General features: G+C 40.1%; 1 protein-coding gene across 1 annotated transcript in view; it reads left to right on the forward strand.

The window, feature by feature from the left end:
• Positions 1 to 542: 542 nt before the first annotated feature.
• Positions 543 to 12207, forward strand: part of LOC110703013 (DExH-box ATP-dependent RNA helicase DExH3-like) — a 28420-nt gene continuing 16755 nt past the window's right edge. The window contains exons 1-6 of the mRNA XM_021880770.1: positions 543 to 938; positions 2211 to 2323; positions 8679 to 8846; positions 8932 to 9019; positions 9148 to 9381; positions 11480 to 11575. Of these exons, the coding sequence (XP_021736462.1) occupies positions 543 to 938; positions 2211 to 2323; positions 8679 to 8846; positions 8932 to 9019; positions 9148 to 9381; positions 11480 to 11575 (1095 nt within the window). The remainder of the gene's footprint in view (positions 939 to 2210; positions 2324 to 8678; positions 8847 to 8931; positions 9020 to 9147; positions 9382 to 11479; positions 11576 to 12207) is intronic.

Below are 12207 nucleotides of genomic sequence, written 5' to 3' on the forward strand. Positions count from 1 at the left end.
ATGTTAATCTATTAATGGTTAGGTCGAGATTCGAGAGATGAGATTTAATATCAGTAGATTGATTATGTGATTATAATACGTAGCGACATCCCTTTATAATCTGATTAATTTATGCATTGATGATTGATTGTTATGTTTTACCCTGGAATATTATTTATTTGTGAACCTATACCCTAGAGCTTTTATTATTGATTATTCCTTTGTTTAATTTGCTTAGCTTTAATTATTAGTTTAATTCCTTCAAATACAATTTGGTTACTTAATAATTTAGATTATAATTATTGGTTAGGAATAAAATAACACTGTTTCCCTGTGGATTCGACCCTACTTCCCTATATGTTTTAGTTAGAGGACTTAGGAATTTCTTTTGATTAGGTGATACGACTAGAACCTGTCAAAATTTGGCGCCGTTGCCGGGGAAATGGTTTTATTTTTATTTCTAATTATTATTAGAGTCTAGATTATTTATTTTATTTTATTTTATTCTTTTTACGAGTTGAAAATATCCATGCTTACGCCACTACAAGAATTATATTCGTTTTATGCAGAACCTGACTACTGTTGTTGTCAATATCGTCTTTGTCATGAAAATCCTGAATGCCCTTATAGTGAGTTTTTTCGTGCGTGATCCGGATGATTTTAGAGTCTTTTCATTTACATATGATCATATTCAGAAACGATTGGTTGCAAATGAGAGTTATTGGAAGGCTCTTGATGAAAGAGTCTATGGACACTATAATAATATGAATGTGATTGAGGATGAAGAACCATCGGTTATAGAATTTGTGGTTGAAAAATCATTGGTTGACGAATCGTTGATTGAAAAATCATTAGTTGTAGAAACGGTGGTTGAAAATTCCTTTGTTAATGATGAGGTTATTCATGAGGGTAAAATATTCAAGTCGATATTGGATGATAAAGACAAAGACTACCTCCATGTTCGTTCTATTAATTCTAAATTTTTAGCGGAGGAAGTAGAAGGTTGTGGTATATTTTCATCTCTTTCTTTTGATTTTTCTTTTTACCTTGAGTTTTCTTTATGTGCTCCTAATATATTCTATGTAAAGATAATTGTGCTTGCAATTAAGCCCTATCTAGTGCTTAATGAAATGTTTGCAGGAGCGTTTGATAAGTTACTCAAGGCGTTGAATTATTCCGATTGAGGAGGGATGGAGTACGGTCGAGCGGGACCTTGATAAACTAGCGCCTTGCAGGAGGCAATCCGTATTTTATTGTTTTTTATTTTAGTCTTTTCTTTTTTTTTTGTGTTTTCGTTTGTTTTATTTTAGAGAGGTAAGGAGAGAATATCTTATGCTTGTGGGAGTTTCTATTTGTGTAGGTTTTGATCTAGAAAGTTGTTGATTTAAAAGGAGAAGAAATCTGGATTGTATTCGAGTTCGATCGGGCAGAGCTCGCCCGATCGGGCGCGCGCACGGATCAACAAAACTACTCTAGTTCGACAGGCCATAACTTTCTCGTTACTTACTAGATTTTTATGTGTGACCTATCTTTGGAAAGCTCTTCAAGTCTTCTTTCCAACCAAATTAAAATCACTGCATTATCATTTATACATCAAAAGTTATGATTAGAATAGTGCACATGACTCAATTTCTATCTTTTTCCCACTAACACTTTGTTTCATTCTTGCTCAAATTTGTTCCAAAGAGATGCATTGCAATCCTCGAGGCTTTGGAGACATTATTTTGGTGATGATGATGAGGAGTAGTCACCTTGACTACTAGCTTCCCTTTAAGACAATGAGGACATTGTCTGATTTAGCTTGGGGGGAGGTTCTCGTGTACGCATGGTATATCTTTCACCCTCTCTCTTTAATTTTTTAATTTTTTTTTCTTTTAGTGTGTTTAGATTAGTATTAAGATTTAATGCTTTCAAAATATAAAAAAAATACAAAAATACGTTCCAATGAACGATAAATCATGCTTCCCTGTGCCCCATACATGAAAATTGTTTTGATTCTTGGTATATGATGATGAGTATTGTGGATAGGTTAGCCATGATTTGATGTTTGATTGCTTTGATGTCTTAACATGAGTCAATTTTGTCCAACTACTTGTGAATATAGTGCTTGACTAGTTGATTTGGTTAGGAATGTGTGTTAGTTCCTGGTATGTCAATGAAGTTGAGTATTGGTTTATAACTTTGAGTAGTATTTGTATGACTCATTATTATGCACAATGAGGAGGATGAAGGCATTTGTTCTTTTAGGTGGCCTTCAGATGATTTCAGATGATTTGGTTAGGAATGGTCACTTTGAAGAGACCCTTGTTCAAGATCTGCTCTCTGGCCTTTCTTGGGACAAGTGGTAATTCAGCTCCGCCTGAGAGCAGAAGGGGGGTTCCGGTTCCACCGGTTATATTTTTTGTTCTTCATCTGGTCAGGGGAGGAGATAATGTAGAATTTGTTTCTCTAGTCCTTCCACTTGGACTCCTTCCCAACAGGCATCATATAGCCTTTGTGGTTTGAAAGGGTGTACCATCCAAACCCGCTTGCTTTTGGAGTCTGGCTGAGGTAGTGCATCTAGGCAAAAGCCTCAAAACTTGGCTCTACCTCCAACATCTCACAGGCGGCAACAAACCCCAGAATATTCACCCAAGAGTTGGGGGCAAGTTGCCAGATACCTAGCTGGTACCCATCTAAAATTTTCTCCACGGCCGGATGGAGTGGGAATCTGAGACCAGCTTGAATGGCTGCTTCATAACAACCAAAGCATCCGTCCCCGTAGCTTGACCCTTCTGGCCAGACTACGGTGTCCTCACCATCCGGGACACATATTATAAAGCCATGTCCCATGACATGGTCAGCTATGAATTTCCCCACTTTGTTAGTCATTGTCTTCCGCCTGCCCGCGAGAACATGATGATAATAAGCAGCAAACTGCTCTCTGCGGTTGGCAGATGGCTCAGCCCATCCCTTGCGCATTTCTACGGAGAGAGACTCTCTCGCTATCTCCAGCCAAGAGCGCTTTTCATCAGAGTCCACAGAGACTCTACCAGAAGTACACGGCTCGGACTCATTGTCCGAGCTGTCGGACCTATTGTCCGCTTAAGGGGCCTGGTCAATAGAGCCAGAGGCATCCCTCTCTAACTCTTCCCCTGGTTCTTGCAAAATTGAATCATTAGGGGTACTTAGGGTGCCAGGCGGCAGATCAGAAAGTTCACTAACAGGCGCCTTAAAGGGGCCGTCTGGATTTTGCTGCTTGGATGTTTGTTTAATTCTGGCCATGGTGTCCTACACAGACACAGAGACAGTCGGATTTGGGGAAGTTTGCAAAGGGTAGTCCAAGAAGGGGAAGTCAGCACTCCTAGTTCTATATTCAGCCGTCCTCGGTGACCGGCTGATCACTACCTAGGCCGTGCCGTGTGCTTTTGGGAAACCATTTACAAAAAGGAAAAAAGAAAAATTAAAATAAGAAAGAAAAGCAGGCGGTTACCTTAGATCTGAAGGTACTGTAGACGCTTGAAAAAGTCTTGGACGGTTGTAATAACAGACGGACAAGCTGCAGCCGGCAGGTGTGCTTTTCTCAGAAACAAATCAAATTCTTTCAAAAGTTAAAGATTCCTTGTCTGAAATTTTTTTCGTGAATATGCGAAAATGAAGGAGGTAAATATCCTTATATAGAGGGGTAGAAATTTCAGGAGCACCCCTGACCTTTACTCCAGAAGGTAAACGGTAACATACAATTCACCCGTCCGCATGTGACACTTGTCATAGGTGCCACGTGGCACGCCATGTCACCCCTGTGAGGGGCAAATGATTTGGGTAATTTTACCCCGCCACGTGGACCAACCAGAGTCTGACATGTGTCACCCAAGGGAGAGCCCAAAGTGGACCTACCAGGGCTCGACACGTGGTAGGCAGATATTCCAAATGGGTTTGGTGGGCTTCAAGGCCCAAATTCCGAGGTAGCCTGTTGGACCTAGGTTTCCATAACCTAGGGGGCACGAGTCCCAAGATCCTATAAAAGGGAGATGTTTCCACCTAGGAAACACAATTAATTAATTAATAAAAAAACATAAGAGAGATTAACTTAGATATTGAGGCAGTCAATGATTGCTGGATAATTAATATTCACCACAGAGAAACCTGATCTCGAAATTCGAGAGGATCCTACCTTACCTTCTGCACTTTTTACATACTCCATACGCGTTCTAACTTGATCGTCGGAGGCAGAACTCCACCCAACCGGAGTCTCCGTTGTTTTGCAGGTACAGGCGCTCAGAGTCCAGTCTTGGTGTTGTAACTCTCTCGAGGGACACAGAAAACCCCGAAAAAATGGGTATGTGGTAGCAGGTGGAGGCAAGGAGGAAGAAGATGGACCCTGGCCATTATGGTTATAGCCTGACTCATAACCTGGCCCTAAATAATTAACTCTCCCTTGACTCCTATACCCCTCATCAGAACCAATATGAGGGATACTTCTTGGAACTGACAAAGTGGGCGGATTTGGATGAGATCTTGTCATATTCTCTGCTTTAGGATATCCCAGAGGGACGTTATCCCTTTGATTTACTTCAGTATTCCCACTACCTAAAGCGGTTAAAACATTCAACAACTTCTCATTAAGTTGGCTATGTTTCTATACTAAAGGTTGAAGTCTTGTAACTACTTTGGTTGCTACACTCTTTGATAATGCCACGTTAGTAGCGTTCAAAGTATCATTAATATCTAGAATAATTCTATATACTTGCCTGGTAACCGCTTGTTGGGTAATAGAGTCAAAGTTTCTCAACTCGATTGTTACCACTCTGGTGGTTTCTTCCACCATGACACGATAGTAGTTATCAAACTGCTCTCTATTATTTTCTTTTAGATCTTCCCTCAGACTCTTCACAATATCCACATATTTAGTGTCAATTGTATTGAGTAAGTGTCTAGTGGGAGATTGCTTACTACTCTTTCTAAAACCGATACATCTTGCCTTTGTATGTGAGGCTCGAATGGTTCAAAAGAGTGTGCCATATGTTCTGTTGGCAGTTGATTTTCTAGATCTGGTTGATCCTCTAAAATAGTCTCAAGATTGTGTTCAGACAAATTAACATCTTCCTGAGTGTTTCCTTTACGTGTTGAATGCTTAGGAGCCATGGAAAAACTTCCAAATTAACAAAGTTAATGGATTAAGTTTAGTGTTCTCCCATGTGGTCACCAACAAACTTATTGAGGTAAATATTACTCTTTACCAACAAGTTAAATACTCTATCTTGTTCTAGAGTATTAGGGGGTTGCCCCTCGAGTTACCGGTTTCAAAGATTGATAACCTTGCTAACGTAAAAACAAAACAATAAGGAAACTTTCCCAAAAAAAAAAGTCAGTATAAGCTACTCATCCGGTAACCTTGAATCTGTATTCTCATCAGGTTGAACCGCCTGATGTAGGAACGAAGCCCCTCCTTTTCACCCTGCTGAATTGTTCCCAAATCAAGGGTCGTTTTCTTCGCAGGGATGTTCATTGCAAAGTTGGAGGCAAATAAGTAAGCAAGCGTCCTGAAACTGTTTACACAACCAGTCGGCAGGTTGCCGAACCATTGCTGTGCAATTCCCTTGAGAGTTGCTGGGAAACACTTGCACCAAGTGGGATCATCCAACCCTTGAAGGTACATCAGGTTGGTGAATGCCATCAGATGGTCTTCCGGGTTAGTAGTGCCATCATAGGCGCCTACTAAAACATTTTTTTACTTTGGCCGGCTGAGCGGCTTCAGTAATTTCCTTGGAGAAGGCCGACGGCTGTTCACCAAGTCTAAGCAGCCGTAGCTGCCAGTCCATAGGTTGGACGTTTTTTGCTGCAGGTCCACCAAATGGAGGTGGCTGCATAAAATATTGTTGTTGCGGCACAAATGGCAAATTTGGTACCGCCTGCGCACTATGAAAGCCAGACTGACGGGAGGTGCCGCCTGACTGACTCTCATGGTACGACTGAGTTGGCCTCATCGAGGCATTTCGCAAACTGTCCTGAAAATTTGAAGTAGAAGCCGACTCTGATAATCGGTCACTCTTCTTCTGCTCTAGCAGGTGCCGAGCATCTGTGAACGTTTGCCTTGACCCGTCCGCCTGAATATGACGAACCGGTTTCCTATTTCCCGTAGGATAACGGAGTTTTGTGAAATCAAGAGCAGACGGCTCCCGCTTCTTAGATTTAGGATGGGGAGTCGCCTCTCGCCCTTGAACTGGCTTCCTCTTCAGTGAAGTGGAAGGTTTTTTGGCCGCCTGCTCTTTGACTGAAGCAGGCGGTTTTTTTGTTGATCAACTCTTGGATCTCTCCCTTGAATCCCCTCATGAAGGTCATGAGTTCGTTCCTTGTGATCGGAGCAGACCCATCAGTCGGCTGTTGCCAAGCAAGCGGTGCGCCTGCTGGCTCGCTTCCTGTTTGAAGATACTCCCGTTCCCTTATTTCAGTATGACGGGTACGGCGGGCCTTAGTTGGCCTCATGGTACGACTGAGTTGGCCTCATCGAGGCATTTCGCAAACTGTCCTGAAAATTTGAAGTAGAAGCCGACTCTGATAATCGGTCACTCTTCTTCTGCTCTAGCAGGTGCCGAGCATCTGTGAACGTTTGCCTTGACCCGTCCGCCTGAATATGACGAACCGGTTTCCTATTTCCCGTAGGATAACGGAGTTTTGTGAAATCAAGAGCAGACGGCTCCCGCTTCTTAGATTTAGGATGGGGAGTCGCCTCTCGCCTTGAACTGGCTTCCTCTTCAGTGAAGTGGAAGGTTTTTTGGCCGCCTGCTCTTTGACTGAAGCAGGCGGTTTTTTGTTGATCAACTCTTGGATCTCTCCCTTGAATCCCCTCATGAAGGTCATGAGTTCGTTCCTTGTGATCGGAGCAGACCCATCAGTCGGCTGTTGCCAAGCAAGCGGTGCGCCTGCTGGCTCGCTTCCTGTTTGAAGATACTCCCGTTCCCTTATTTCAGTATGACGGGTACGGCGGGCCTTAGGGTCCCGTCTGGAGCTGTATGAGTTTCAACTTCAAATTCACTTTCGGTATCATGGTCCGACTGAACTTGAGGGTCGTCTAGGGGACGCCTCTCTTCTGGGGTCGGTACAGACTTGGATGCCATCTCTGAAGTACTCTCCCCACAGACGGCGCCAAATGTTTCGGGGTTTTCTGATGTCCTGCGGGAGAGTTACAATTCCGAGACTGGAACCGGACGCCTGTACCTGCAAAATAACGGAGACTCCTGAGAGCTCCGCCTCCAACGGTCAAGTTAGTACCTGATTAAGGAGTAGTTAATACAGAAATTAAAGTAATTAGGTCTCTCTAGGTGAGAGTATTTAATGTAGGTAATCTGCTTTGCTAGCGAGATCAGCCGGTTATTAGTGTGTTCCGTAATGTATTCGGTTCCTTGATTAATGAGGATTAATCGAGTATTTATAGCCTTGGGAAGCGTGCAACTCTCTAGGTTTAAGGTAAACCTAGGGCCGATCGGGCTTCTAGACTGAAATGGGCCTTGATGGCCGGTTGTCCCATTCGGCATGGGTGGACACGTGGCGTGTCTTAAGTGGTCCATGGAGGACGCGTGGCGGAACCTGGTTGGTCCACTTGTCAAACGGCGCTTGGTGGATAAAAATCCCCTAATCACTACCTAGGCCTTCTTTTGGTTTGATGTAAAACATTTTCAATGAAAATTTAGTTTTCATGGAAAAAAATATTTTCAAGGAAAAGCACAATTGCAAATTAGTTTTCTTTTGTTTGGTTGCATACAAGAAAAGTTCAAGAAATGTCAAAAAATATGAGTGGGAATGTGAGGGAAGTAAAAAGGAGGTAATGAGGATGGAGTAAAATGTGGCTTCCCTTGTTTTGTAAAGGAAAATGTTTTTCATCATTAAGAATGCAATTTTCCACCATGGGAAAACTGTTTTCCACACCTTCACAAACCAAACAAAGGAAAATGGGAAAATCATTTTACATCAAACCAAACAGGGCCCTAATAATCCAAGAAAATTTGAAATGAAATAATCTAGGAAAAAAAAAAGGCAAAAGCAAAGCAGCAGTATGAGAATCCATAGTATTCTTAAATGTGGATGAATATGATACACTTTGGAAGTAAGGAGGCGTTATACATGTGTCACTTGAGCTGGAGAATAATTCGGCAAATTGTTGCTTCGGAGAATGTACATTTATGGAGAAGCTGAAGTAGAAATTGAAGGAGGTTAGAAAAGGCTTGAAATGACACTTTGGCAGGAGTATTGTTGAAGCTAAGAGCCCGATAATGGGGCACATGGGGTAAGCAGAAGAGAGGTGTTAGCTATTGTTTTACGGTTTATTCTTTCTAGTGTTTTGAGGGAACCGTGTCCATGGCCTTCCTCCAGAAAAAAAGCAGTTAATTTGTAGGGTAAAGGTAATTGTTTAATTTGGTATTTTAGGTAAACATGAAAGTCCCTATCTGTTTACTTGTTGTTTAATGGGAAGGGGTACACAGAAAGTAATTTTGTGTATTAATTTTTACTATTTTCAGATTAAGTTCTTTTTTATTATTCTCCTCTCTTTTTGACTAGTCCCTTATGAACACCTCTCTTGGTAAGTTTGAAAAGGGGTATTACAACATGAATTGTTGTTTTCTCAAAAGCTCCTGATTTGGGTCTCATGTCTGTTAAACATTTTTTGTTTATTGCTACTTTTTGAATGAACCAAAAATCTTGGATGTTACACACTAACACAGGGCTTGCTCTCAGCAATCTTCAACACTTGACAACATTGACGAGTGGAGATGGAAATTGTCCATGCTTCTTCGAAATAAAGATGAACAAGAAGTGGTGTCTAGAGAGAGAAAGGACAGACGTGACTTTGACCAACTTTCTGCAATGGCAACCAGAATGGGTTTGCACAGGTATCACCAATTGGTTATAATAATTTTTCCTCACCTGCTTTTATTGTCCTTGTGACTTATAATGACAAATAACTTCATCTGGCAGCCGTCAATATTCCAAAGTGGTTGTATTTAGTAAAGTTCCCTTGGCAAATTATCGCCATGACCTGGATGATAAGCGGCCACAAAGGGAGGTAATGTGGCATTCTTGTATCTTCTGTTACGTGTGTTTCTCTCTGCAAGAAAAGTTTGAAAATTTCGTTGCTCTAGATAGTTGTATAGATAGGAAGACCATCTTTTTAATAATGTTGGTGTCACACAGGTGGTACTTAGTTACGATCTGCAAAAGGATGTAGATATTCTTCTGAAGAGGCACCTGTCTGAAAATTCCCTTAATAAAGAGGCTTTTCAAAATTTTTCCATGTCAAGAAATACTTCCAGTCTGGGTAAGCTGGGATACAACCATCCTGAACCCACAGTGCAGATGATTGCTGCAAAAGAGAAAATGCTTCGGGAGAAAAGTTTGCGACTCCGGATTCAGCAGCGAGAGTGGCAGGTTATTTTTCAATATTTTTACAAACTTTTGGTAGTATCTGTGATTGTCGTGCAAGTCTTTTTTAGCATTTCATACATTATATAGCTGTCATTTTGGGTGAGAATCTAGTTACATTCCATGTGCCATTGATGTGGCAATGTGACAGATCATGGGCTTGAAAGGTGAAGAACAGGGGGATTTGCTACAAATAAACCCAAGTTCCCCATAATTCAGTCTATTCCTGAAAGTGTCCCCAAGAATTGAATGGTAAAAGCATAGAGTATAAATAAAGGTAAAAGCATAAAGTATGGAAAAAGGTAAAAGCATAAAAGAAATTAGTTGGTTTATAATAGAAGGATGGATGTGTGATAATCAGTTTATAGTTTGTTAAAAGGAATATTTTGCAGCAAGGCAGAGGAGAGCTGCTGTATAATTAGGGAGAGAGAGCAACAGTGAGGGCATGCTGATTGTACAGAGAGAAAATTCTACTGGAAGGAATATCACCCCTAGAAGAGAAGACAGAAGAGTGATAAGTTTGTAATTAGTGTGATTTCACTGATCATCTAATACAAGTTATTAAGTTTCCCGTAATTGCATTATTGTCTGTTGCATTTTATTGTCCATTTACTGCATTGCTGAGAACACTTAATTCGTAGCAGAATAGAGAGGAGTGAGAATAGAGAGGTGTGAGAAAGGAAAAAAACAACTTGAATTGAGTGTTATTGCAGCATTAGTTTCCTTTGTCATTAAATGTTGACAACATATTATCTAGTTCAAGTTGATCCAATGCTTAGCTGCCTCATAACCCTCATCCCTTTCTCTTAATGCAATACCCCTTATTTTGGTATGAAAATGGGATATTTTCATAAGAAGTTGCGAACCTGCCTATGAGTTTTACAAAACAGATTATGCTGAAATATACTCATATTTTACAAAGTATAAATTTTTAGAAAGTATTACTGGTTCCACAATCACAATTGGCAGTTTGGCACCAAGACTTTATTATGATGTAGATCCTACATAGATTTTCATTTTTTTGCTAATCTGCTGAGCTACCTGCTTTACATATAGATTATGCTTTAAGGTTCTGATGAATTCAGTTGTTAAGTGCAAATCTGAATTTTCAAACTGCCCCAAATAGATGGAGCTTGTGCTCTAGCTCCTGTGTCTTAATAGCACTCTTCATCGCATCAAGTAGATGTATGACTTATAGCATATTCACCTTTTGCACTGTTGTGATCCTATGCTTTGACCATCTTTAGCTATTTATACATGATGGAAAAATATAACTGCATGAGATCTTATGTTCATCTCTATATGTTTTTTCATAAAATTAATTTTTATCATTTTTTAATTGTATAACATCTAATTTAATGATTTTCAAAGTTGTGTGTTGGCAAATGTTCCAAGTCAAAATGGTACAACTAAAAAAAAAAAACCGAGGAAGTATATTATATCTCACTTCATGGCCAAATGACATGCAAAATCTTCATATCCAAAGCTACTTTGAGATGTGTCTTGGCGCAATGTCACATGATATGTGGTACAATGAAATTTGTGGCATGGGTTCAGGATCATGGAACGCTACCTATAGGGAACCGGGAATGCTCGTGAACAAAAATAAATTCTAAGCAAATAACCCTCAATGAATAGGTCATCGGATTGTTGAAATGGGTTGCATGGTTCATCAAGTTGAGTTGCGTTTCGGAACCCACAAATTCCGTTTGCGTAATGGGGGGACGTCATATACCCAAACAACATCAGGGCATATGTAGTTTAGAGTGAAATTCATATCTGTCTCTTTCTTTTTATCTTTTTTTTTGGGAATATCTGGCTTTTTCTAATTGTTTTTTATTCCAATCATGTTCTTAAATTTATTCAACTTTTCCCCTTGCCTTGAATGATTAAATGATCTGTTACAAAAGTCTTGCTTTGTTAGTCTCAAAAGTCAAAATCATCTGACCCATCTCTGAAACAGACGGAAGATGCTCAGATAGCCCTTGAATCTTCCCTCCATCCTGTGTCAAACTCTTGCATTTTGAGTGGTTACATATTTTTCTTCTTGTTTTTTTTTGTTAATGGATTATTTTGAGTAATGATGATGATTTTTTTGGTGTAGGAATCATCGGAGGGTCTGAAGATGCTAGAATCTCGAAGAAGTCTACCTGCATACAAAGAGAGGGATGCTTTATTGAAGGCTATCTCAGAAAATCAGGTTTCTATTCATCATTAGTTAATAAGTCTTATTAGGTGTTGCTCTCTTTAATACCATGTTTAGAGTTCAAGTTAGTGACAAGACATTAAAGGCTTTATTTATTGTTGGCATTGAAAGCGTTGTTCTAAACTCTGTACCAGCATACCATTTATCAAATTTTGTCAATGAGGGTTTCAAGGGGAGCAAAGTAGGGGGACCCAGATATATGCAAAACTGTTCAATAGCTGCTATGTTGAACATAGACAAAATGCTTCAAATCTCTTCTGCAGATTATTTGTCCTATCTCTTTGGAACTTATGTTATCAGCATCTTTTTAATATTATAATACTTCATGCTCACCTTATAACTAGTAAACAACTGTTATGCTTAGTGGTGACAACACCTTATTTTAATAGAAGATAAAAAAAACTTCACTAAAGGAATGTTGTTCTATTTTTGTAATCAAAATAACTGTGCATGATAGCGGTTCTGTGTAGAATTTACTGTCAGCACCACCCCCTCTTTACAGAGGAAGTTGGTTTAGTTGAGGAAGTTGATTAACCTGTGTACAACCAATGGCTTCATCAGCTCTTTATCTTTAGTTTTTTTGATGGAGTCAGTGCTTTGTTTACAAATTGCTAATTTGCATTTGT

The sequence above is a fragment of the Chenopodium quinoa genome, unplaced genomic scaffold (genome assembly GCF_001683475.1).
Source record: "Chenopodium quinoa cultivar QQ74 unplaced genomic scaffold, ASM168347v1, whole genome shotgun sequence".
Lineage (NCBI taxonomy): Eukaryota > Viridiplantae > Streptophyta > Magnoliopsida > Caryophyllales > Amaranthaceae > Chenopodium > Chenopodium quinoa.